General features: G+C 52.8%; 1 protein-coding gene across 1 annotated transcript in view; it reads left to right on the top strand.

Annotated features, from left to right (window-relative positions):
- Positions 1 to 27,410, top strand: part of LOC138258826 (peptidoglycan recognition protein 1-like) — a 124,996-nt gene that overhangs the window by 77,838 nt on the left and 19,748 nt on the right. Inside the window, exons 2-3 of the mRNA XM_069206097.1 lie at positions 11,525 to 11,719; positions 22,293 to 22,411. Coding sequence (XP_069062198.1) covers positions 11,525 to 11,719; positions 22,293 to 22,411 — 314 coding nt within the window. The remainder of the gene's footprint in view (positions 1 to 11,524; positions 11,720 to 22,292; positions 22,412 to 27,410) is intronic.

Below are 27,410 nucleotides of genomic sequence, written 5' to 3'. Positions count from 1 at the left end.
ACTCCACGAGTACGGAGGACAGCATGGAACCCGAATTAAACATCCTACCTGCACTCGTCTACCTGCTCATCTACCACGAGTACGAACTCCGGCGCAGAAGACAACGGTGAGTACTGCACCTACGACACACGGGAGGGGGGAGGAGGAAAGGTTACGGGCACACACATATGCGACCCCCACCCTCCCAAACTATGTACACACCAATGCAGAGCAACAATGCACAGTGACACCACCCAAACCCCCCTGAAAAATGCAAAGACATAATTAAATTGTGAACCAAATTTTTATATAAAAAATAGACTCTGAGACGTATCGGCAACTATGCAAAATATCCATAACAAAATAATACTATACACACTGCCATGGCGAACCGAGGCAATTAGTCCGCTACATCCAAGTCAAATGGAACAGTCCGTGGGCTACAGTGTAGCGACACAAGGGCAAAGCCCACACAGGAGACCTGAGTCCTTTGGAGAGAACACTGCAGGGGCATCTGATGAAAATACTACAGGCACCTCAGGGGGAAGGGAAGGGGGGGGCACCACAGCCACATGAGTCCACGACGCAAGATCCACGAAGGGGCCACCATGCCCACTGTGCCATCCTGGGGAGTGCAAAGCCACAGTCTCTCAAGTCTCTACAGTGGGTGGGTTGCCCACTGTACCATCCTGGGGAGTGCAAAGCCACAGTCTCTCAAGTCTCTACAGTGGGTGGCTTGCCCACTGTACCATCCTGGGGAGTGCAAAGCCACAGTCTCTCAAGTCTCTACAGTGGGTGGGTTGCCCACTCTGCCATCCTGGGGAGTGCAAAACCACAGTCTCTCAAGTCTCTACAGTGGGTGGGTTGCCCACTCTGCCATCCTGGGGAGTGCAAAGCCACAGTCTCTCAAGTGGATAACAGTCTCCACTGGTCAAGGAGGAGGCATGGTGGGCACAGTGAACCATAAACAGTGCTTGAGATGAAGGGGCCCAGCGGAGCGGTGCTTGACAGGAAGGGCACAGCGGAGCGGTGCTTGAGAAGGCGGGGCCCAGCGGAGCGGTGTTTGAGACGGCGGGGCCCAGCGGAGCGGTGCTGGAGCCGGCGGGGCCCAGCGGAGCGGTGCTTGTGATGAAGGGGCCCAGCGGAGCGGTGCTTGAGACGGCGGGGCCCAGCGGAGCGGTGCTGGAGCCGGCGGGGCCCAGCGGAGCGGTGCTTGTGATGAAGGGGCCCAGCGGAGCGGTGCTTGAGATGAAGGGGCCCAGCGGAGCGGTGCTTGAGATGAAGGGGCCCAGCGGAGCGGTGCTTGAGATGAAGGGGCCCAGCGGAGCGGTGCTGGAGCCGGCGGGGCCCAGCGGAGCGGTGCTTGAGATGAAGGGGCCCAGCGGAGCGGTGCTTGAGATGAAGGGGCCCAGCGGAGCGGTGCTGGAGCCGGCGGGGCCCAGCGGAGCGGTGCTTGAGATGAAGGGGCCCAGCGGAGCGGTGCTGGAGCCGGCGGGGCCCAGCGGAGCGGTGCTTGAGATGAAGGGGCCCAGTGGAGCGGTGCTTGAGACGGCGGGGCCCAGCGGAGCGGTGCTGGAGACGGCGGGGCCCAGCGGAGCGGTGCTTGACAGGAAGGGCCCAGCGGAGCTGTGCTTGACAGGAAGGGCCCAGCGGAGCGGTCCTCTTCTGCACGGCGGGCCCTGTTCAGCGGTGCTCTTCTGCACGGCGGGCCCTGTTCAGCGGTGCTCTTCTGCACGGCGGGCCCTGTTCAGCGGTGCTCTTCTGCACGGCGGGCCTTGTTCAGCGGTGCTCTTCTGCACGGTGGGCCCTGTCCAGCGGTGCTCTTCTGCACGACGGGCCCTGTTCAGCGGTGCCTATCTTCACGGCGGGCCCTGTTCAGCGGTGCTCTTCTGCACGGCGGGCCCTGTTCAGCGGTGCCTATCTTCACGGCGGGCCCTGTTCAGCGGTGCTCTTCTGCACGGCGGGCCCTGTTCAGCGGTGCCTATCTTCACGGCGGGCCCTGTTCAGCGGTGCTCTTCTGCACGGCGGGCCCTGTTCAGCGGTGCCCATCTTCACGGCGGGCCCTGTTCAGCGGTGCTCTTCTGCACGGCGGGCCCTGTTCAGCGGTGCACATCCAGTAGGTTCAAGGGAGCCAGACCTGGCCTGGACTCCGTGCTCAGACGCCCTCCGGCCGTGATGTTCCTGGGCCCTTCGGTGACGGAGTCCTGGGCCCTTTGGTGTCCTCCTTTACAGCTGGGATGTGGCATGTGGGGCCCACCTGCTCCGCGCTCCTGCTGGCTGACGTCTCCGCCCTGCTGCCCTTACGCTCCTTAGATGGGGCTCTCGGGCCCTTGCCTCCCCTAGACGTTGTGGCTGGTGAAGTGGGCGAACTCTGCTCCTTGGGGGCAGCCGTGTCAGTCTTCGCACGGCGGCCCTTGTGTCTCCTGGTCCTCTTGCCGGGGGGGGGGCTGGATGTGTCCTTGCTGCTGATGGAGGTGTCACTGCTGGCAAAGGGTGGGCTCCAGAACCCATGCACAACAGTGACACCCGAAGTTGGGCTGGTGGTGGCTGTGGTGCTCTTGGGACTCTTTGCAGATGGAGGGGGTAGGTCATCGGAGGGGAAGAGGTCAAGATTAGCCAGGAAAAGTTTTTTAGGGCCAAGGTAAAAGGTAGGAGAAGTGGAGATGGAAGTGGAGGAAGAGGATGTGGTTGTAGGAGAGTCAGGTGTGCTGTCATTGGGTGAAGGTGCAGGTGCTGTAGGCTGTTGTGAGGTGGATGTCTGTTGGGTGGGTGTCTGCCTGCGTTTGTGTGTCTTGGAAGGGGTGGTGACAGACACAGAGGGAGAGGACACAGGGGACGTGTAAATGGCAGTGGGGGTGGTGACTGCACGCGTGCGGACTGTACAGGAGGGTGTGGTGGTGATGGAAGCACTGGCTGATGTTGGTGTGCATGCAGGTGTGAGTGGAGACGTCACAGGGAGGGAGGAGGGAGACGAGGAGGAGGGGGACACAGGGGTGGTAGTGACTGTTGGGATGTCTGCATCTGTGTGTTGCTTGGGTGAGTGTTTGTGGGATCTGTGGTGCTTGTGTCTGGATGAGCTGCCCTTGGGTGTTGAGGTGTGTGCAGGCTGGTCAGATGGTGTGGATGGGATAGGCTGAGGAACAGGAGACAGAGACAGGGTGGAGGCAGTCAGAAGAGGGAGGCTGGAAACAGGGACAATGGCTGCCGTCAGTGCTGAGGCCAGAGCATTGAACGATCGTTGATGGGCAGCCTGACCCGAATGAATGCCCTCCAGGTAGGCATTGCTCCGATGCACCTCCCTTTCTACCCCCTGGATGGCATTCAAAAGGGTAGTCTGCCCAACAATGAGTGTCCTGAGGAGATCAATGACCTCCTCACTGAGGGCAGCAGGGGTAACAGGGGCAGGGGCTGAGGTGCCTGGGGCGAAGGAGACGCCCGCCTTCCTGGGTGAGCGGGCACGGAGCGTAGGCTGAGGGGCTGCTGGGAGGGCGGGGCTGGTGCGCTGGGTGGCGGCTGTACCTGTAGAGGCAGGGGGCCCGGATGTTGCCGCCACCGCTAGGGAGCTCCCATCCGAGGACGTGTCGCTGTCGCTGCTCTCACCAGCGGTCCCCGTCGTGGTGCTCCCCTCGCCCTCCGGCTCACTTGGGCCCTCAGTGTCTGTTCCTGTGCCCACCGGGGCCTTGTGGCTTGCAGCTCCCTCGTGCTCCGATGCCAAATCTCCTCTGCCTGATGATGCTAATGCACACATGCACAAGAAGATGAAGAAGAAGGGTGGGGGGAGAAAGAGAAGACCTGGTTGAGTGCATGCAATGTCAACACCGTTGGCGGAGAGGACAGACACAGGAGCCGCATGCACTAAGCCGCGCATTCGGGGCACACTACTCAGTACTTCTGACTCGGACAACAGGTCAGGAGACGACAAGCGCGCACATGTGTGAGGCTGGACCATCAATAGCTGGACTTGTCACCCTACGGAGGTGGGGGCCGGGAGCACAGGGCCATGCCTAAGGGAGAGGACTACACTACAGAAAGCGCCCTGGCCTAATGTCACCCCCAACCCTCCTCCCCCACCTAGACGCCTCCACTGCGCAGAAAGATAGCTGAATGTGCTGATACTCACCCCCTTGTGTCTGCTGTGATACTCTCAAGCGCCCATCCAAATCAGGGTAGGCCACCGCCAGGATCCGGGACATCAGGGGGTCAGGGTACGACTGGCACCCCTCCTAGGTTGGGAAGCCATCCCCAGCAGTGACTCGGCGGTCTTCCTGGTTCCGCGGCGGATGTCCTCCCACCTCTTGCGGCAGTGGGTGCCCCGTCTGACGTGGACCCCCAGGGCCCGGACTTCCTTGGCGATGGCATGCCAAATCCCGACTTTCTGATGGGCGCTGACCTATGTGACATGTACAGGGTGGGAAGGAAACAATCATCAACTTACTGCATGTTAGATGTGATTGGCCCCCCCTCCCCAACCTTACAATATAGCACATGCTCTCATCTGTCGTGCGTTGCACTCCTCATTCGCCCCCCACCCCACCAACTTACATCCACCCCACTCCACACAGGCATCGCCCATTCCATGTGCACCCGGTGTACTCACCTGTTGGTCTGGAGGACCGTAGAGTAACGCATACTGGGGGAGGACCCCATCCACGAGCTTCTCCAACTCTTCAGACGTGAAGGCAGGGGCCCTTTCCCCAGTCGCAGCAGCCATTGTCACTTCCAGACCGAGTTCACAGCAGCACTTGCAGTATAGGTCCTCTCCTGTGGATGATCAGGTCTCGAGTGATTAAGCAGATAGAAAATGGCGGTCACGCCCGCGGCGGTGCGTACCGCGGCGGTGCGTACCGCGACCGCCGGCGCACATCGTCTTTGGCTCCTGAAACCCATAGGCTTCAATGTTATCCAATGCGGCTCCGTATAGCGGTCTTCGACCGCCTACCGCCACGGTGTGCTCTGCCAGCGCAGTGACCTCACATCCCATTGTCCCACTTCACAGGTCAGGCAGCCGCCATTTCAAGGGCCCACATGGCATAATCTCTACTGCGACACACAGGCCTAGGCCTGGCATTGCCACACATACACGCCTTTCAATACCTAGATAACCGTGTGCCATGCAAGCAGTGGTGAACGTACCAGTGATTATCTTGACTCTGTGCTCCATGTTGTCCTTCCTAGGCACCGTCCGCTGGGATTTGCGAGGAGAAGGATGAATCCTCGCGTGTACCGACCGCTGGTGGACCTGTCGACAATGGAAGAACGCCACATCATACTACGATACCGACTTGACCGTGCCACCATCCATGAACTGTGTGCCCAGCTGGAGCCAGCCCTGATGTCCCCCATCCGCCAACCCACAGGAATTCCCCCTCTGGTGCAGGTGCTGTCAGTCCTCCATTTTCTTGCAAGTGGCTCATTCCAGACAACAGTGGCCATGTCATCTGGAATGTCTCAGCCAATGTTTTCTAAGGTTTTGTCTAGAGTGTTGTCTGCCCTGACGAAACACATGCGGAGTTACATTATATTCCCAGAGGAGGTTGATTTGCCCACTGTGAAGGGTGATTTTTATGCCCTTGGACATATTCCCAACATAATTGGTGCCATTGATGGGACCCATGTAGCCTTAGTCCCCCCAAAAGACGATGAGCAGGTGTACAGAAACAGGAAGAGTTACCATTCTATGAACGTCCAGGTGGTCTGTTTGGCTGACCAGTACATCTCCCATGTGAATGCCAAGTTCCCTGGGTCAGTGCATGACGCGTATGTGATGCGTAATAGCAGCATCCCTTTTGTGATGGAACAGCTACAGAGACAACGTGTGTGGCTAATAGGTGACTCTGGTTACCCCAACCTGCCTTGGCTATTGACCCCAGTGAGGAATCCCCGGACCAGGGCTGAGGAACGGTACAATGAGGCCCATGGGCGAACTAGGAAGATCATAGAAAGGACCTTTGGGGTTCTGAAGGCCAGGTTTAGGTGTCTGCATATGACAGGGGGATCCCTGATGTACTCACCAAAGAAGGTGTGCCAGATCATCGTGGCCTGCTGTATGCTTCACAATCTGGCATTGCGACGTCAGGTGCCTTTCCTGCAGGAGGATGGTCCAGATGGTGGTGTTGAAGCAGCTGTAGAGCCCGTGGAGAGTGAAGAGGAGGAAGACTCAGAGGACGACCCAGACAACAGGGACAGAGTTATCCAACAGTATTTTCAGTAGCACACAGGTAAGAATCACACACGCCATTTTAATTTTCCTGACTGCCTCGTTTTTCTCAACTTTGTCTATGACCCCCCAGTTATTTGAAACTGATGTTTGATTCTCCCTTCCCTTTTCAGTGCTGTATGACCCACTGCGTGACTTCTGCTTGGTTAGCCCATGGACTAATGCTTATTGATCTCGGTATGTGTTCAGCACAAAGTTTACAGAACATAATTGATCGGTAATGTGTTTTGCATTTGTAAATAATACAGCCTGACTCCAGCATGATTTCAGTGCATTGAGTGATTTATTTTTGGTGCTAGATAATGGTACATGATATAAACACGGTGATGGGTGGGGGTGGAGTAATGGCCATGGCAGAGTCCAGTTCTCAGTCTCACAGGTGCATTGTCCATATGCCTGTGGAAGGATGGAGCAGGGGCAGTTCAAGGTTGGACAGGGTGGCAATGTGGGACAGTGGGATGACTTCAGGGGGTATCTCATGCTGTCGATTTTTTTGATCTCAGGCTCCTCTTGCGGGGTGGTTGTTCTTCAGCAGGAGGTGGGGTTCTGGTGGCCTGTCGTTGTGGTGGGGCCTCCTGTCCACTAGCGCCGGCGGAGGTGGTAGGCTGTTCCTGGTCCGGGCTAGTGACAGGGGCCCTGTGTGGTGCCACATGGTCCCGCAACGTGTCTTCTATCCGGTGGAGGGCCTGGACTAGGCTCCCCATGGCGGTAGAGATGTTGATGAGATGATTGTTGAACCCCATGTAGCGTTCCTCCTGCTGTGCCTGGATCTCCTGGAACCTGGCCAGTACCGTCGCCATCGTCTCTTGTGAGCGGTGGTAGGCTGCCATGATGGTGGTGAGGGCCTCTTGGAGAGTCGGTTCCCTGGGCCTCTCCTCCCCCCCCTGTCGCACAGCAGCCCTCCGAGTTGCCCTGTTTCCCCCGGACTCTGTCCCCTGGACGGTGTGCCCACTACCACTGCCCCCAGGTCCCTGTTGTTGTTGGGGTGGTGGGTTAGCCTGGGGGCCCTGTAGTGGCAGACACACCGCTGATTGACCTGTCCTAGAGACAGAGCCATGGGCCCGCTGGGTGGGAGCTGTGCTGTTGTTCCCAGAGGGGGTTGGGTCTGCTGTGGCCTGTGTGTGGGGAACCGACTGTCCAGAGGTCCCCGATGGTCCGGGCTGGTCGTCAGGTTCCAGGTCGACAGAGCTGCTGTCATCACTGGGTGCCTCTTCCGGGGGGGGGGATGGACATTTCTGGACCCTCCTGGCCGGTGTGTTGGCGTTCGGGTCCTGCATGAGGTAAGAGAGTATGGTTATTGTTTCTGTGTGTGCTATTGTGTGCGATTTATGGGTGCCCTTGTCCCCCAGTGCTGTCATTCCCTTGGGGGAGGTGTTGTGGGGGTGTTGGGGGGGGGGGTATGTGCAGTGGTCATGCTTAGGTGATGGGTGTCCATAGTTTATGGTGGCATGCAGGGGTTGGTGTTGGGTGGGTTGTGCTGGGGAGACATTCTCAGGGAGGATGTGTGATGGGGGGTTGGGGGTGAGGGTGGTGGTGGGGGTTGGCATGCTGGGGGGGGGGTGAAGTAGTTGAGATTGTACTTACCAGAGTCCATTCCTCCGTGTACTCCAGCGAGGCCATCAGGATGCAGGATGTTTAGTACCTCTTGCTCCCATGCTGTGAATTCGGGTGGTGTGGGTGGGGGTCCCCCGCCAGTCTTCTGCACTGCAATGTTGTGTCGCGAGACCATCGAGCGCACCTTTCCCCGTAAGTCGTTCCAACGTTTGCGGATGTCCTCTCGATTTCTGGGATGCTGTCCCACCACGTTTACCCTGTCCACGATCCGCTGCCATAGCTCCGCCTTCCTGGCTATAGTGGTGTGCTGCACCTGTGAGCCGAAGAGCTGGGGTTCGACTCTTATGATCTCCTCCACCATGACCCGGAGTTCTTGGTCCGAAAAGCGTGGGTGCCTTTGGGGTGCCATGGGGTGGTGTGGATGAGGTGTGGGGTGGTGTATATGGTGAAGAGTGTGTTGGTGTGTGGTGCTTTGTGCTTCTATGTGGTGTGTGTGATGGTGTAGTGTGCCCCTGTGTGATGTAGCTCTCTATTCTGTGATGTGTCTCTCTCTCCTTCGTCTATGATCTTCGGTCGTAGGGGTTTGTGGGTGATGTGGGTGTGTGTTTTATAGTTGGTTGGATGTGTGGGAGTGTTGTTTGTATGTGTGTCAGGTGTGTGTATTTCAAATTGTCCAATGTGGCTGGGTTTTGGAGCTGTGTGTGTATTTTGACCGCGGCGGTGTGTCCCGCCAATGGAATACCGCGGTTGAAAGACCGCCGCGTGGATTCGTGGGTCAGAATGGCATGGGCGTGTTTGTGTTGGCGTGACGGTGGAGGTTTGGTCATCTCCAGTTTTCCGCGGCCCGCTGATGTGGCGGCCTTCCTTGGATGTCGGGATTTTGGCGGTTCCGCCGTTGTGGGTCAGAATGACCGTGGCGGTTTACCGCGGCCGCGGCGGTAGAATGGCGGACTTCTGACCGGCGGTAAGGGCCTTTTACCGCCTTGGTCAGAATGACCCCCTCAGTGCTAAACACTCCAAACAAACGATCCTTGTTGAATGCACCTGCACCTCTTTGACTCCACTGACAAAATTAAGTTAATTCTTTCCTGGGTTTAGATATTTTGCAAAGTCTTTAAAAATTCATGTCTCAGGGAGAACCCATCTACTTTGCAAAAAAAGAGTGAAGTCTGCGTGGCTGGTTTCCTATACTCAAAGCAGCTGTTTGTCTGAAGTCCCAAAACGAAATTAAACATCCCCTTAATGGCAAAGTTGTAGGAACGTAGCACCTTTCTGGCATAGTTACCCCCACTTTTGTCTGGTGTCAGTGTGTTTTGACTGTAGTACACTGGGATTCTGTTAACCAGTACCACCCATGTAAGTCCCTAGTATATGGTACTTAGGTGCCCATGGCATTAGTCCCCAGGGGTTCCCCATGGGCTGCAGCATGGATTATGCTGCCCGTGGGAGCCCATGCAACCTGTGTCTGCAGGCCTGTCATTGCAGTCTGCGTGAAAAGGTGCATGTACCTTTTACTTCACTGGTCACTGCACTTATAACCTGTAAGTCACCACTAAGGTAGGCCCTCCAGCCCAAAGGCAAGATGCATGGTTCTGAGTGTGATGGTACCCCTGCACGAGCAGAGGTACCCCTACAAGCCCCGGACTCCATTTCCTCAGCTTTGTAAGTGCGGGGAAGCCATTTTAAGGTATATAGCGGACACTGGTCATTACGAGATGTCCAGCTACATAATGGTTTCCCCGAACATAGGCATGTTTAGATTCAAACAATTGTTGCAATCATGCAACTACACCGATTTCAGTGCTAGTTGCATGATACCGTGCACTTTGGGGGTTCCTTAGAGGATCCCACATATCTGCCTATCCAGCCTTGCAGGGTCTGCCCTCCTGCTGCTGAGCCTATCTCGAGCAGGGGAAAGCAGAACAATGCATTTCCTTTGGAAGAGAGGTATGACCCCCCCTCTTCCTTTAGAAATAAATGTTACTGGGCTAGAGTGGGGGTGCTCTGAGCACCAGCAGACTCCTTTGAAGGGCACATTTCATGGCCTCCTTGAGCACCAAGCTCCTGCTCTGGCATGAAACCGCATAAAGGACAGGGGAGTGTCCACCCCCCTGTCGAGCCCCTCCCCTAGGGGGTTGCCCAGAGCTCTTCCAGGTGGTCACTTGCTTCTGCCATCTTGGAAACAGGAAACAGAAGGAGCAAGGGCCCCTGGGAGTCGCTGACTGGTCAGTCCTGCTAAGTATTATCCCTGACTCCCCGTAGGTGGGTCATCATAGAAGCAGTACAACCCCCTTCCTGGGTTACTTAAGGGCCCTTAAGCATCTTGAGCATCGACCGAAGTCTCTTCTGCAAACCTGGACACTGGATTTGGCTGCTGGTCTTTGCTTGGAACCGAAAACAAGACTGTATCCAGTAGGAGGGCTCCTCCTGAAACTTTGTATCCAAGTTCTGCAAGACTTCTGCAACTTCTGTGGCCATTCATCCTCCAGAGTTGCAAGAACTCTGCCTGCACCAAGGACATCGAGAAGGAATCTCCCTTGGAGTGAAGCAGTCACACCCCTGCATCCGCAGGCACCTTGATGACAATGACTGGCTTGTGGATCCGGCAAAACAGTCCTGCAGCTCTCACCATGGCCATCTTGTCTTCTGGTCAACTGGGAAGACGGTGGGTCATCGCTGCAGCTACTGGGACAGAACCTCTGTTCACCGCATCTGTTGCTGTTGCCAAGGCTTGTTGGCTTTTCAGCTGAAAGACCTTCTACCTCCAAGAATCTCCAGTCTCCAGCATCACACAGTTCCAAAAATGATGTCCTCCCTGCCATCTTGACGACATGGGCATCCAACTTTGCTGTGCTGCTGAGGCCTCCCTACGACTCTCTGTGCCTGCTGCCAGTGGGTCCTCGTGGGGCTCCTGTGATTTCTGCTGGCTCTCCTCTCTGCTGAGGGCTGGCCCCAACTCACCTGCAAAGATTGAGTCCCTTGGACCATGCTGGTCCTCACCACTGCAGCTCTATCTGCAACTACAAATCCTGAATTTGCCAAGGCTTCTCTTCTCTGGGTATCCATGGGTAGGGGTGCTCTCCCAACTCCCTGGTTAGAGTGGGTTTCCTCGGGGTCCAGTGGGAGGGGTCCTGAACCCACAAAACTCTAGCCTCGACTAGTACTTCCCCAGCCCCCCAAACCTTATAACTCCATACGGGTCCAGTGTGGTTTTCACATTCAATTTTTTAGTACATAGTTTGGCTCCCCTATAGGGGCTCCTGAATTTTATGCTGTACCTTCCTGTTCGATGGAAGTATTCTTTTGAATGTTCTTGCCAAGGTTAGTTTAGTACTTGTGTGTGAATAAATAATCCTTATTTTTCTAACACTTGGTGTTCTTTCTGGTGTATAACATAGTGACTGACTTGCTGACTATTGCAAGTGCTTTATGCTCCTCTCTGATAAGCCTTAGCTGCTCTCCACAGCCACCACTTCCAAGAGCTTAGGTTATGGGAAGCCTCTAACTACTTCTAGGGGTTGTCTGGAGTCAGCACAGGGTGCCTCACAAATAGAGGTACACCATATACTGAGCCAGCTTCTCACAAAGTCTTCTCAGATGAGATGTTTTCCTAACCGGCGACCCTACACGGAGTGAATACTTTGTCGTTTTTAGAAACATCTGAAATCCACCTGCTGATGATCAGTTTTGTAGAACAAAATGTAAAATGAGCAAAAGGAGTCTCAGGGTGGAGCAGACTTTCCATGTAACCTCTTCTTCTCTCTCTTGAACATGGTGCCCCAAGATCATCAGTCGCTCAGAGTGGGGGGCCCGCAAGGTGACCTGCCTCAAACCGATGAAGACCCCGGTGCGTTATGTTATCATTCATCACACGGCCAGACCACACTGTGTCGTCAAATCCAAGTGCGTGGAGCAAATGAAGGCGTTTCAGAACACCCACAGCAAGAAATGGTGTGACATCATCTTCAGGTGAGATGACGAGGGAACAGGAAGCAGTCACAAGTCAATGCTCGCAGCTTAGAACCCAGCTTCAGACATGTTGTTAGGTGTCGGCTACACGGGTCAGACCTGCCAGGTCCTATTCCAGGACAGAGGGGACAAGCATGACAGTGAGTTACAGCAGTTTCACAAACTACAGGGTTGTTACCACAAGGGGGTAAGAAAGTTGCTAATTCCCCCATCTTAGCCTCCCTGGACACCAGGCAACATAACTCTTGGTAATCACACAAAGCCCACCTTAGTTCTAGCCAGCTATTTTAACACCGTTTATGAACCAAATGACGAATATTCGGCCTTGACTGAAGGAAAAGACCATGCATGGAGCACCCCGTTTCTAGTCGTGAAGACAGTTAACGCCAGGTACATGGGGTGGGACCCAAAGTCTCTGTGCTTTGAATGGAAGGTCTGAATCATATTCTGGGAGACAACATACATAACATCATGAAAGTTTCACAAATTACAGATTACTTGGCTGACCTATGTTAGAACACGATGACTGACCGACCTGGGCTAGGGCACGATGATTGACCAACCTATGCCAGAGCACGATGACTCACCAACCTATGCTAGAACACGATGACTGAACCAACTATGCTAGAGCACAATGACTGACTGACCTATCCCAGAGCCCAATGACTGACCAACCTATTCTAGAGCACAATGATTGACCGACCTATGATAGAGCACGATGATTGACCAACCAATGCTAGAGCACAATGATTGACTGACCTATGCTAGAGCACAATGACTCACCAACCTATGCTAGAGCACAATGATTGACCAACCTATGCTAGAGCACAATGATTGACCAACCAGTGCTAGAGCACGAAGATTGACCGATCTATGCTAGAGCACAATGATTGACTGACCTATGCTAGAGCACAATGACTCACCAACCTATGCTAGAGCACAATGATTGACCGACCTGTGCTAGAGCACAATGACTCACCAACCTATGCTAGAGCATGATCATTGACCAACCTATGCTAGAGCACAATGACTCACCAACCAATGCTAGAGCACAATGATTGATCAACCAATGCTAGAGCACAATGACTCACCAACCTATGCTAGAGCACGAAGATTGACCGATCTATGCTAGAGCACAATGACTCACCAACCTATGCTAGAGCACAATGATTGACCAACCTATGCTAGAGCACGATGATTGACCAACCTATGCTAGAGCATGATCATTGACCAACCTATGCTAGAGCACGATGATTGATCAACCAATGCTAGAGCACAATGACTCACCAACCTATGCTAGAGCACAATGATTGACCGATCTATGCTAGAGCACAATGACTCACCAACCTATGCTAGAGCACAATGATTGACCAACCAATGCTAGAGCACAATGATTGACCAACCTATGCTAGAGCACGATGATTGACCAACCTATGCTAGAGCACAATGACTCACCAACCAATGCTAGAGCACAATGATTGACCAACCAATGCTAGAGCACGATGATTGACCAACCTGTGCTAGAGCACAATGACTCACCAACCAATGCTAGAGCACAATGATTGACCAACCAATGCTAGAGCACGATGATTGACCAACCTATGCTAGAGCACAATGATTGACCAACCAGTGCTAGAGCACGATGATTGACCAACCTATGCTAGACCACGATCATTGACCAACCTTTGCTAGAGTATTATGATTCACTGACCATGGTAGACCACGATGATTGAACCAACCATGCTAGAGCATGATGACTCACCAACCTATGCTAGAGCACGATGATTGACCAACCTATGCTAGAGCACAATGATTGACCAACCTATGCTAGAGCACAATGATTGACCAACCTATGCTAGAGCACAATGACTCACCAACCTATGCTAGAGCACAATGATTGACCAACCTATGCTAGAGCACAATGACTCACCAACCTATGCTAGAGCACGAAGATTGACCGATCTATGCTAGAGCACAATGACTCACCAACCAATGCTAGAGCACAATGATTGACCAACCTATGCTAGAGCACAATGACTCACCAACCTATGCTAGAGCACGAAGATTGACCGATCTATGCTAGAGCACAATGACTCACCAACCTATGCTAGAGCACAATGACTCACCAACCTATGCTAGAGCACGAAGATTGACCGATCTATGCTAGAGCACAATGACTCACCAACCTATGCTAGAGCACAATGATTGAACAACCAGTGCTAGAGCACGATGATTGACCAACCTATTCTACAGCACAATGATTGACCAACCAGTGCTAGAGCACGAAGATTGACCGATCTATGCTAGAGCATGATGACTCACCAACCTATGCTAGAGCACGATTATTGACCAACCTGTGCTAGAGCACAATGATTGAACCAGCCATACTAGAGCACAATGACTCACCAACCTATGCTAGAGCACAATGATTGACCAACCAATGCTAGAGCACGATGATTGACTGACCTATGCTAGACCACGATTATTGACCAACCAATGCTAGAGCACGATGATTGACCAACCTATGCTAGAGCACAATGATTGACCAACCTATGCTAGAGCATGATGATTGAACCAACTATGCTAGAGTACGATCACTGACTGACCTATGCTAGAGCATGATGATTGAACCAACTATGCTAGAGTACGATCACTGACTGACCTATGCTAGAGCATGATGATTGAACCAACTATGCTAGAGTACGATCACTGACTGACCTATGCTAGAGCATGATGATTGAACCAACTATGCTAGAGTACGATCACTGACTGACCTATGCTAGAGCATGATGATTGAACCAATATGCTAGAGCACGATGACTGACCGACCTATCCTAGAGTCCAATGACTGACTAACCTATTCTACAGCACAATGATTGACCGACCTATGCTAGAGCGCGATGACTGTCTGACCTATCCTAGATCACAATGATTGACCAACCTATGCTAGTGTACAATGACTGACTGACCGTGCTAGAGCACGATTATTGACCAACCTGTGCTAGAGCACAATGATTGAACCAGCCATACTAGAGCTCAATGACTCACCAACCAATGCTAGAGCACAATGATTGATCAACCAATGCTAGAGCACAATGACTCACCAACCTATGCTAGAGCACAATGATTGACCGACCTGTGCTAGAGCACAATGATTGACCAACCTATGCTAGAGCACGAAGATTGACCGATCTATGCTAGAACACAATGATTGACCAACCTATGCTAGAGCACAATGACTCACTAACCAATGCTAGAGCACGATGATTGACCAACCTATGCTAGAGCACAATGACTCACCAACCTATGCTAGAGCACAAAGATTGACCAACCAATGCTAGAGCACAATGACTCACCAACCTATGCTAGAGCACGATGATTGACCAACCTATGCTAGAGCACAATGATTGATCAACCTATGCTAGAGCACGATGATTGACCAACCTATGCTAGAGCACGATGATTGACCGATCTATGCTAGAGCACAATGATTGACCAACCTATGCTAGAGCACAATGATTGACCAACCTATGCTAGAGCACAATGATTGACCAACCTATGCTAGAGCACAATGATTGACCAACCTATGCTAGAGCACAATGATTGACCAACCTATGCTAGAGCACAATGACTCACCAACCTATGCTAGAGCACAATGATTGACCAACCTATGCTAGAGCACAATGATTGACCAACCAGTGCTAGAGCACGAAGATTGACCGATCTATGCTAGAGCATGATGACTCACCAACCAATGCTAGAGCACAATGACTCACCAACCTATGCTAGAGCACAATGATTGACCAACCAATGCTAGAGCACGATGATTGACCAACCTATGCTAGAGCACAATGACTCACCAACCTATGCTAGAGCACAATGATTGACCAACCAATGCTAGAGCACGATGATTGACCAACCTATGCTAGAGCACAATGACTCACCAACCTATGCTAGAGCACAATGATTGACCAACCAATGCTAGAGCACGATGATTGACCAACCAATGCTAGAGCACAATGACTCACCAACCTATGCTAGAGCACAATGATTGACCAACCAATGCTAGAGCACAATGATTGACCAACCAATGCTAGAGCACGATGATTGACTGACCTATGCTAGAGCACAATGACTCACCAACCTATGCTAGAGCACAATGATTGACCAACCAATGCTAGAGCACGATGATTGACCAACCAATGCTAGAGCACAATGACTCACCAACCTATGCTAGAGCACAATGATTGACCAACCAATGCTAGAGCACAATGACTCACCAACCTATGCTAGAGCACAATGATTGACCAACCTATGCTAGAGCACAATGATTGACCAACCTATGCTAGAGCACGATGATTGACCGATCTATGCTAGAGCACAATGACTCACCAACCAATGCTAGAGCACAATGATTGACCAACCTATGCTAGAGCACAATGACTCACCAACCAATGCTAGAGCACGATGATTGACCAACCAATGCTAGAGCACGATGATTGACCAACCAATGCTAGAGCATGATGATTGACTGACCTATGCTAGAGCACAATGACTCACCAACCAATGCTAGAGCACGATGATTGACCGACCTATGCTAGAGCACAATGACTCACCAACCAATTCTAGAGCACGAGGATTGACCAACCAATGCTAGAGCACGATGATTGACCAACCAATGCTAGAGCATGATGATTGACTGACCTATGCTAGAGCACAATGACTCACCAACCAATGCTAGAGCACGATGATTGACCGACCTATGCTAGAGCACAATGACTCACCAACCAATGCTAGAGCACGATGATTGACCAACCAATGCTAGAGCACAATGATTGATCAACCAATGCTAGAGCACGAAGATTGACCGATCTATGCTAGAGCACAATGACTCACCAACCTATGCTAGAGCACAATGATTGACCAACCTATGCTAGAGCACAATGATTGACCAACCTATGCTAGAACACAATGATTGACCAACCAATGCTAGAGCACGATGATTGACCGACCTATGCTAGAGCACAATGATTGACCAACCTATGCTAGAGCACAATGATTGACCAACCTATGCTAGTGCACAATGACTGACTGACCGTGCTAGAGCACGATTATTGACCAACCTGTGCTAGAGCACAATGATTGACCAACCTATGCTAGAGCACAATGATTGACCAACCAATGCTAGAGCACGATGATTGACCAACCTATGCTAGAGCACAATGACTCACCAACCTATGCTAGAGCACAATGATTGACCAACCAATGCTAGAGCACGATGATTGACCGACCTATGCTAGAGCACAATGACTCACCAACCTATGCTAGAGCACAATGATTGACCAACCAATGCTAGAGCACGATGATTGACTGACCTATGCTAGAGCACAATGACTCACCAACCTATGCTAGAGCACAATGATTGACCAACCAATGCTAGAGCACGATGATTGACCGATCTATGCTAGAGCACGATGATTGACCAACCTATGCTAGAGCACGATGATTGACCAACCAATGCTAGAGCACGATGATTGACCAACCAATGCTAGAGCACGATGACTGACTGACCTATTCTAGATCACAATGATTGGCCAACCTATGCTAGTGTACAATGACTGACTGACCGTGCTAGAGCACGATTATTGACCAACCTGTGCTAGAGCACAATGATTGAACCAGCCATACTAGAGCTCAATGACTCACCAACCAATGCTAGAGCACAATGACTCACCAACCTATGCTAGAGCACAATGACTCACCAACCTATGCTAGAGCACAATGATTGACCAACCTATGCTAGAGCACAATGATTGACCAACCTATGCTAGAGCACAATGATTGACCAACCTATGCTAGAGCACAATGACTGACCAACCTGTGCTAGCGCACAATGATTGACCAACCTATGCTAGAGCACGATGATTGACCAACCTATGCTAGAGCACAATGATTGACCGACCTGTGCTAGAGCACAATGACTCACCAACCTATGCTAGAGCACAATGACTCACCAACCTATGCTAGAGCACAATGATTGACCAACCAATGCTAGAGCACGATGATTGACTGACCTGTGCTAGAGCACAATGACTCACCAACCTATGCTAGAGCACAATGATTGACCGACCTGTGCTAGAGCACAATGACTCACCAACCTATGCTAGAGCACAATGATTGACCAACCAATGCTAGAGCACGAAGATTGACTGACCTATGCTAGAGCACGATGATTGACCAACCAGTGCTAGAGCACGATGATTGACTGACCTATGCTAGACCACGATTATTGACCAACCTTTGCTAGAGCACGATGATTGACCAACCAATGCTAAAGCACAATGACTCACCAACCTGTGCTAGAGCATGATGATTGACCGATCTATGCTAGAGCACAATGATTGATCAACCAATGCTAGAGCACGAAGATTGACCGATCTATGCTAGAGCACAATGACTCACCAACCTATGCTAGAGCACGAAGATTGACCGATCTATGCTAGAGCACGATGATTGACTGACCTATGCTAGAGCACGATGACTCACCAACCTATGCTAGAGCACAATGATTGACCGACCTATGCTAGAGCACAATGACTCACCAACCTATGCTAGAGCACGAAGATTGACCGATCTATGCTAGAGCACAATGACTCACCAACCTATGCTAGAGCACGATGATTGAACCAACCATGCTAGAGCATGATGACTCACCAACCTGTGCTAGAGCACAATGATTGACCAACCTATGCTAGAGCACGATGATTGAACCAACCATGCTAGAGCATGATGACTCACCAACCTGTGCTAGAGCACAATGATTGACCAACCTATGCTAGATCACAATGATTGACCAACCAATGCTAGAGCACAATGATTGACCAACCTATGCTAGAACACAATGATTGACCAACCAATGCTAGAGCACGATGATTGACCGATCTATGCTAGAGCACAATGATTGACCAACCTATGCTAGAGCACAATGATTGACCAACCTATGCTAGAGCACAATGATTGACCAACCAATGCTAGAGCACAATGACTCACCAACATATGCTAGAGCACAATGATTGACCAACCTGTGCTAGAGCACAATGATTGACCAACCTATGCTAGAGCACAATGATTGAACCAGCCATACTAGAGCTCAATGACTCACCAACCAATGCTAGAGCACAATGATTGACCAACCAATGCTAGAGCACGATGATTGACCGATCTATGCTAGAGCACAATGATTGACCAACCTATGCTAGAGAACGATGATTGATCAACCTATGCTAGAGCACAATGATTGACCGACCTGTGCTAGAGCACAATGATTGACCAACCTATGCTAGAGCACAATGATTGATCAACCTATGCTAGAGCACAATGATTGACCAACCTATGCTAGAGCACAATGACTGACCGACCTATGCTAGAGCACAATGATTGACCGACTTGTGCTAGAGCACAATGATTGACCGACCTATGCTAGAGCACGATGATTGACCGACCAATGCTAGAGCACAATGACTCACCAACCAATGCTAGTGCACAATGATTGAACCAGCCATGCTATAGCACAATGATTGACTGATCTATGCTGGAGCACAGTGACTGACCAACATATGATACAGCACGATGACTGACCGACCATGTTAGAGCATGATGATTGAATGACCCATGCTAGAGCACGATGATTGACTGACCTATGCAAGAGCACGATGATTGAACCAACTATGCTAGCGTACGATGACTGACCAACCTATGCTAGAGCACAATGACTGACCGACCTGTGCTAGAGCACGATGAATGACCGACCTATAGTGAAAAAGTGCCTCTTTTGTCAGGGTCAGCTCCTTCCCCCCTTTTTGCCTGGAACATGATGTGGTTTGAAAACTGTAAGTGCCCTGAATCCCTACTAAACAGATTCCCAGGGCCAGATCTCTTTACCCAAAACTGTATTGTGATTGGCAACTTCAGTCACCCTTGTAGGTCCTAGTAAAAGGTACCCCTGGTACTTAGGGCATGGGTACTGGAGAAGAGCCCCCCAGAACTGCAACATCAATCGTGCCACCCCGAGAGGCCCCACACCAGCCTATGCAGACTGCCATTCCAGGCTGCATGACAAGGTGTCCCCAAAATTGCAAAGACAACATGGTACTCGGCCTCAGTTCCATGTCCCCTAACACTGCATGCAATATAGATGTCACCCCTCTAGCAGACCTTTCAGCCCTAAGACAGAGTGCACTACATTACATGTGAGGGCATATGTGCATGAGCAATGGTCAGGGTTGTGTTCCCCTCCCAAAGGACGTGGTCACATAGTGGGTGTAGCCACCCTAGAGTAGGTGACCCATTGGCTAATACCAGGTAACCCCCAGACACGCCCTAAATACAGTATTTAGGTGGCACCCCTGACTAGAAAATTAAATCCCGGATGACCAAAGAAGTACCGGACACCCCAGTAGCCGCACCGGCATAGAAGACTGCAGACACCAACTGGCTTGGCCCCAGCCCTACTGGCCTGTCTGCAGCCCTTGAAGAACCTGCACCAAAAGATGACTTGTCCTGCAGCTCAGTGACCTCCAAAGCAGGGCTGCCTGCCTTGGATAAAGATCAAAAGCTCCTGTGGACAGCGGACCTGTCCAAAAGAAACCAACTTTAAATAAATAAAAAGTCTGCCTGAGCAACCACGAAGCTGCCTCTGGAACCACCTCTGCACCTGACGCCCATGACCCTAGTCCAAGTGGCTTACTGGTCCTGTGAAGGTTCCCCAGTGCTTCTGAGCAAGAGCCCACCATGGGCTGATCCCGGCTGGACTCCACAGCAGCGCCTGCAGCCTCAATCCGACCATTCACCCTGACCGCAACCTGCCTGGTAAGCTGTTTCTGACACCAAAAGACACCCGGCTTCGAGAGCCCCTGGGCCTTTGGGAGCTGGAGCATCAGTGTCTCTATGACCCCTGGCATCTCTACTTACCTGGGCAGCTGTGGGTTTTCTTTGCCAGGCCTCCCAGCCTGTTTCTGAAACAAATCTCCTCTATTAAAAAACATTTGCCATCCAGTGGTGTGTTGCCACTCTGCACCTTGCTGCACCGGTGCCGCTGAGGGTGTAATATTAGTGCTGCCTTGTGGCACCCCTCGTACTTACCTCAGCTCCCTGATCTCGCTCTACTCACCTGGGAACAGCGCATCTTTGGTTACCCGTCTCTATTGATTAACACTGGGAGCCCAACGCTGTATTGGCACTCTGCACCCGGCCGCCCCTGTGATGCTGTGAGTGCACTCTTTGGGCTGATTTGAACCTTGCCTGGTGTTGACCTCAAAACCCGAATACTAAACCTGTAAGTCATTTACTTACCTGCGAAACTGCATTCTTGTTTTCCTCCCATAGGATAACCTTGAAGATTCTGAAAATTGCACTGTCAATTTTTTAAACTGAAAAGTATTTTACATTTAAAAACTGCTTACCTTGTAACAAAGTTCTTGGTCTTAAAAATTATATAAAGGTCCATGTTATTTTTTTAAATTGGACTTGAGGTATTCTTTTGAGTGTGTCTCCTTTATTGATGTTGTGAGTACAACAAATGCTTAGCACATCTTCGAGATTAGCCTAACTGCTCGCTCACACTGCCACAAACACAGAACACTAGGTGGTCTGCTTTTTACCTCTGGATACCAAGCAGTGGCGGCCGGTAAATTTAGGAGGGAGGAGGCAGGACACACATGCACACTCACACTACTCACTCACTCATTCATTCACACACACACACATCCATTCACAGCACTCATTATCAACTATTGCAAACATACACGCACCAAACATTCATTTAAAAAAACACACACACTTACCTTCATCTCTGCCTCGAAGGTCCCAGGAGGGTTGGAACTGCTGCCTTCCCTCGCTGGCTGACCTTAGGTCAGCCAATGAGGAAAGGCAGCAGTCACAGCTTCGTCACAGAGTGGGATGGGGTCAGTGAGACTGCTGACCCCACCCCACTCTGTGACGAAGTGTCACTGATTGACACTCGCCCTGGGCGCTTCAGGGCTTAAACCTGAAGCGCACAGGTCGGAGTCAATGGTTGCGCGCTTCCCCTCGTCACTGAGGGGGAGGGCCTCGAGGCACCCTTGCTTAGCTGAGGAGGTCACGCCCATAGGAGCTGTGACCTCTTCAGCCCAGCAAAGTTCAGCCCAGGCAGCCAGGAGTGTGCGCAAATCACGCATGTCTAGCTCCTGGCTGCCTGACCTGAACATGAATACTGTCTGTCAGGCTGACCTTTGTTCAACCTGACAGACACTTTTCTTGAGGGGCAAAAGGTGGGGAGGTGTGGCCCCGCCGCCCTAAAGGACGGCCCGAGGCTGATTCCAAGGTGGGGTTGCTCAGACCCTCTCCGCGGTGCACATCATATTTCTACACAATATAGAGAGTCAGCCTCCTGCAAGGGCCCTTTAAACTGTTTGTTTTATATAACTCTGAAACACCCACCCTTCCTCATGCTGTATGGTGTCTAAGCAACAATGCTTAGGAATAATATTCTATTTTTCTTTGCTCAAGTTTTGTAAATTTGGCTCTTAATTTGCAGTTTCCTGGTTGGCGAGGACGGCAATGTGTACGAAGGCCGCGGCTGGAACAAAGTTGGGTCTCACACCGCGGGCATGGACGACAAGTCCATCGGGATCAGCGTGATGGGGAACTTCTTGAGTAAGTGGCTCCTTTGCACTCACTAGAGAAGAAGTAAAGTTTAGGAGGGGGTCACAGCAAACTACCCATAGAAGCAGCCACTGCCTGTGTGAGGTGTGTATCAAACCAGCAGTGAATAGGAGCTTGTGTGAGCCCTGACTCACACAAATTATACAACGCCTCACCTTTGCAGACAAGAGCACCCCATTCTATTAAGACCTACAGTCACCCCGAACTGACCTCTGCCTCTGTAGTGACCCCGCACTGACCTCTGCGGTCACCCCCTCTGACATACTGCTATCCCGCACTGACCTCTACCTCTGCGGTCACCCCACACTGACCTCTGCCTCTATAGTGACCCCACACTGACCTCTGCCTCTGCAGTCACCCCACACTGACCTCTGCCTCTGTAGTGACCCCGCACTGACCTCTGCCTCTGTAGTGACCCCACACTGACCTCTGCCTCTGCAGTCACACTGCACTGACCTATAGCCATCCCAAACTTACCTCTGCCGTGACCCCCGCACTGACCTCTGCCTCTGCAGTCACCCCCTCTGACCTACTGCTATCCCGCACTGACCTCTGCTTCTGCAGTCACCCTGCACTGACCTCTGCCATCATCCTACACTGACCTACAGCCATCCTATACTTACCTCTCTCTCTGCAGTCACCCCACACTGACCTCTGCCTCTGTAGTGACCCCGCACTGACCTCTGCCTCTGCGGTCACCCCCTCTGACCTACTGCTATCCCGCACTGACCTCTACCACTGCGGTCACCCCACACTGACCTCTGCCTCTATAGTGACCCCACACTGACCTCTGCCTCTGCAGTCACCCCACACTGACCTCTGCCTTTGCAGTCACCCCAACTGACCTCTGCTTATGCGGTCAACCCACACTGACCTCTGCCTCTATAGTGACCCCACACTGACCTCTGCTTCTGCAGTCACCCCACACTGACCTCTGCCTCTGTAGTGACCCCCGCACTGACCTCTGCCACTGTAGTCACCCCACACTGACCTCTCCCTTTCCAGTCACCCCACACTGACCTCTGCCTCTGAAATCACCCCACACTGACCTCTGCCTCTGCAATCACCCCACACTGACCTCTCCCTTTCCAGTCACCCCACACTAACCTCTGCCTCTGCAATCACCCCACACTGACCTCTACCTTTCCAGTCACCCCACACTGACCTCTGCAATCACCCCACACTGACCTCTCCCTTTCCAGTCACCCCACACTGACCTCTGCTTCTGCAATCACCCCACACTGACCTCTCCCTTTGCAGTCACCCCACACTGACCTCTGCTTCTGCAGTCACCCCACACTGACCTCTGCAGTAACCCCACACTGACCTCTGCAGTCACCCCACACTGACCTCTGCTTCTGCAGTCACCCCACACTAACCTCTGCCTCTGCAGTCACCCCACACTGACCTCTGCCTCTGCAGTCACCCCACACTTACTTCCCCCTTTGCACTCACCCCACACTGACCTCTGCTTCTGCAGTCACTCCACACTGACCTCTGCAGTCACCCCACACTGACCTCTCCCTTCGCAGTCACCCCACACTGACCTCTGCTTATGCAGTCAACCCCTCTGACCAACTGCTATCCCGCACTGACCTCTACCTCTGCGGTCCCCCCACACTGACCTCTGCCTCTGTAGTGACCCCACCCTGACCTCTGCTTCTGCAGTCACCCCACACTGATCTCTGCCTCTGCAGTCACCCCACACTGACCTCTGCCTCTGTAGTGACCCCCGCACTGACCTCTGCCTCTGTAGTCACCCCACACTGACCTCTCCCTTTGCAGTCACCCCACACTAACCTCTCCCTTTCCAGTCACCCCACACTGACCTCTGCCTCTGCAATCACCCCACACTGACCTCTCCCTTTCCAGTCACCCCACACTGACCTCTGCCTCTGCAATCACCCCACACTGACCTCTCCCTTTCCAGTCACCCCACACTGACCTCTGCTTCTGCAATCACCCCACACTGACCTCTGTTTCTGCAGTCACCCCACACTGACCTCTGCTTCTGCAGTCACCCCACACTGACCTCTGCTTCTGCAGTCATCCCACACTGACCTCTGCCTCTGCAGTCACCCCACACTTACTTCTCCCTTTGCACTCACCCCACACTGACCTCTGCTTCTGCAGTCACTCCACACTGACCTCTGCCTCTGCAGTCACCCCACACTGACCTCTGCACTCACCCCACACTGACCTCTCCCTTTGGGTCACCCCACACTGACCTCTGCTTAAGCAGTCACCCCCTCTGACCTACTGCTATCCCGCACTGACCTTTACCTCTGCGGTCACCCCACACTGACCTCTGCCTCTATAGTGACCCCACACTGACCTCTGCCTCTGCAGTCACCCCACACTGACCTCTGCTTATGCAGTCACCCCCTCTGACCTACTGCTATCCCGCACTGACCTCTACCTCTGCGGTCACCCCACACTGACCTCTGCCTCTATAGTGACCCCACACTGACCTCGGCCTCTGCAGTCACCCCACACTGACCTCTGCCTCTGTAGTGACCCCGCACTGACCTCTGCCTCTGTAGTCACCCCACACTGACCTCTCCCTTTGCAGTCACCCCACACTAACCTCTCCCTTTGCAGTCACTCTACACTGACCTCTGCTTCTGCAGTCACCCCACACTGACCTCTGCCTCTGACCTCTGCCGTCACCCCACACTGACCTCTGCCTCTGTAGTGACCCTCGCACTGGCCTCTGCGGTCACCCCACACTGACCTCTCCCTTTGCAGTCACCCCACACTGACCTCTGCATTTGCTGTCACCCCCTCTGACCTCTGCCTCTGCAGTCACCCCATACTGACCTCTGCCTTTATAGTGACCCCACACTGACCTCTGCCTCTATAGTGACCCCACACTGACCTCTGCCTCTGCAGTCACCCCACACTGACCTCTGCCTCTGCAGTCACCCCACACTGACCTCTGCCTATGTAGTGACTCCCGCACTGACCTCTGCCTCTGCAGTCACCCCACACTGACCTCTGAGGTCACCCCACACTGACCTCTCCCTTTGCACTCACCCCACACTGACCTCTGCTTCTGCAGTCACCCCACACTGATCTTCAGCCATCCTGCACTGACCTATAGCCATCCCAAACTGACCTCTGCCTCTGTAGTGACCCCCGCACTGACCTCTGCCTCTATGGACACCCCCTCTGACCTTCTGCTATCCCGCACTGACCTCTGCATCTGCAGTAACCCTGCACTGACCTCTGCCTCTGCAGTCATCCTACACTGACCTACAGCCATCCTACACTGACCTCTGCCTCTGCAGTCACCCCACACTGACCTCTGCTTCTGCAGTCACCCCTTCTGACCTACTGCTATCCCGCACTGACCTCTCCCTTTGCAGTCACCCCACACTGACCTCTGCTTCTGCGGTCACCCCCTCTGACCCACTGCTATCCCGCACTGACCTCTCCCTTTGCAGTCACCCCACACTGACCTCTGCTTCTGCAGTCACCCGACACTGACCTCTGCCTTTGCAGTGACCCCCGCACTGACCTCTGCCTCTATAGTGACCCCACACTGACCTCTGCCTCTGCAGTCACACCACACTGACCTCTGCTTCTGCAGTCACCCCACACTGACCTCTGCCTCTGTAGTCACCCCACCCTGACCTTCAGCCATCCCACACTGACCTCTGCCTCTGTAGTCACCCCGCACTGACCTCTGCCTCTGCAGTCACCCCACACTGACCTCTGCTTCTGCAGTCACCCCACACTTACTTCTCCCTTTGCACTCACCCCACACTGACCTCTGCTTCTGCAGTCACCCCACCCTGACCTTCAGCCATCCCACACTGACCTCTGCCTCTGTAGTGACCCCCGCACTGACCTCTGCCTCTGCAGTCACCCCCTCTGACCTACTGCTATCCCGCACTGACCTCTGCATCTGCAGTCACCCTGCACTGAGCTCCGCCTCTGCAATCATCCTACACTGACCTACAGCCATCCTACACTTACCTCTCTCTCTGCAGTCACCCCACACTGACCTCTCCCTTTGCACTCACCCTACACTGACCTCTGCTTCTGCAGTCACCCCACACTGACCTTCAGCCATCCCACACTGACCTCTGCCTCTGGGGTCACCCCCTCTGATCTACTGCTATCACGCACTGACCTCAGCCTCTGCAGTCACCCCACACTGACCTCTGCCTCTGCAGTCACCCCACACTGACCTCTGCCTCTGTAGTGACCCCCGCACTGACCTCTGCCTCTGTAGTCACCCCACACTGACCTCTCCCTTTCCAGTCACCCCACACTGACCTCTGCCTCTGCAATCACCCCACACTGACCTCTCCCTTTCCAGTCACCCCACACTGACCTCTGCTTCTGCAGTCACCCCACACTGACCGCTGCCCTCTGCCTCTGCAGTCACCCCACACTGACCTCTGCCTCTGTAGTGACCCTCGCACTGGCCTCTGCGGTCACCCCACACTGACCTCTCCCTTTGCAGTCACCCCACACTGACCTTCAGCCATCCCACACTGACCTCTGCCTCTGTAGTCACCCCGCACTGACCTCTGCCTCTGCAGTCACCCCGCACTGACCTCTGCCTCTGCAGTCACCCCACACTGACCTCTGCTTCTGCAATCACCCCACACTTACTTCTCCCTTTGCACTCACCCCACACTGACCTCTGCTTCTGCAGTCACCCCACCCTGACCTTCAGCCATCCCACACTGACCTCTGCCTCTGTAGTCACCCCGCACTGACCTCTGCCTCTGCAGTCACCCCACACTGACCTCTGCTTCTGCTGTCACCCCCTCTGACCTCTGCAGTCACCCCATACTGACCTCTGCCTTTATAGGGACCCCACACTGACCTCTGCCTCTGCAGTCACCCCACACTGACCTCTGCCTCTGCAGTCACCCCACACTGACCTCTGCCTATGTAGTGACTCCCGCACTGACCTCTGCCTCTGCAGTCACCCCACACTGACCTCTGCCTCTGCAGTCACCCCACACTGACC

Source organism: Pleurodeles waltl, chromosome 9 (genome assembly GCF_031143425.1).
Source record: "Pleurodeles waltl isolate 20211129_DDA chromosome 9, aPleWal1.hap1.20221129, whole genome shotgun sequence".
In the NCBI taxonomy this organism is placed as follows: Eukaryota; Metazoa; Chordata; class Amphibia; order Caudata; family Salamandridae; genus Pleurodeles; species Pleurodeles waltl.
The sequence above is the reverse complement of the archived record's forward strand: the minus strand, read 5'-3'. Positions and strand labels throughout refer to the sequence as shown.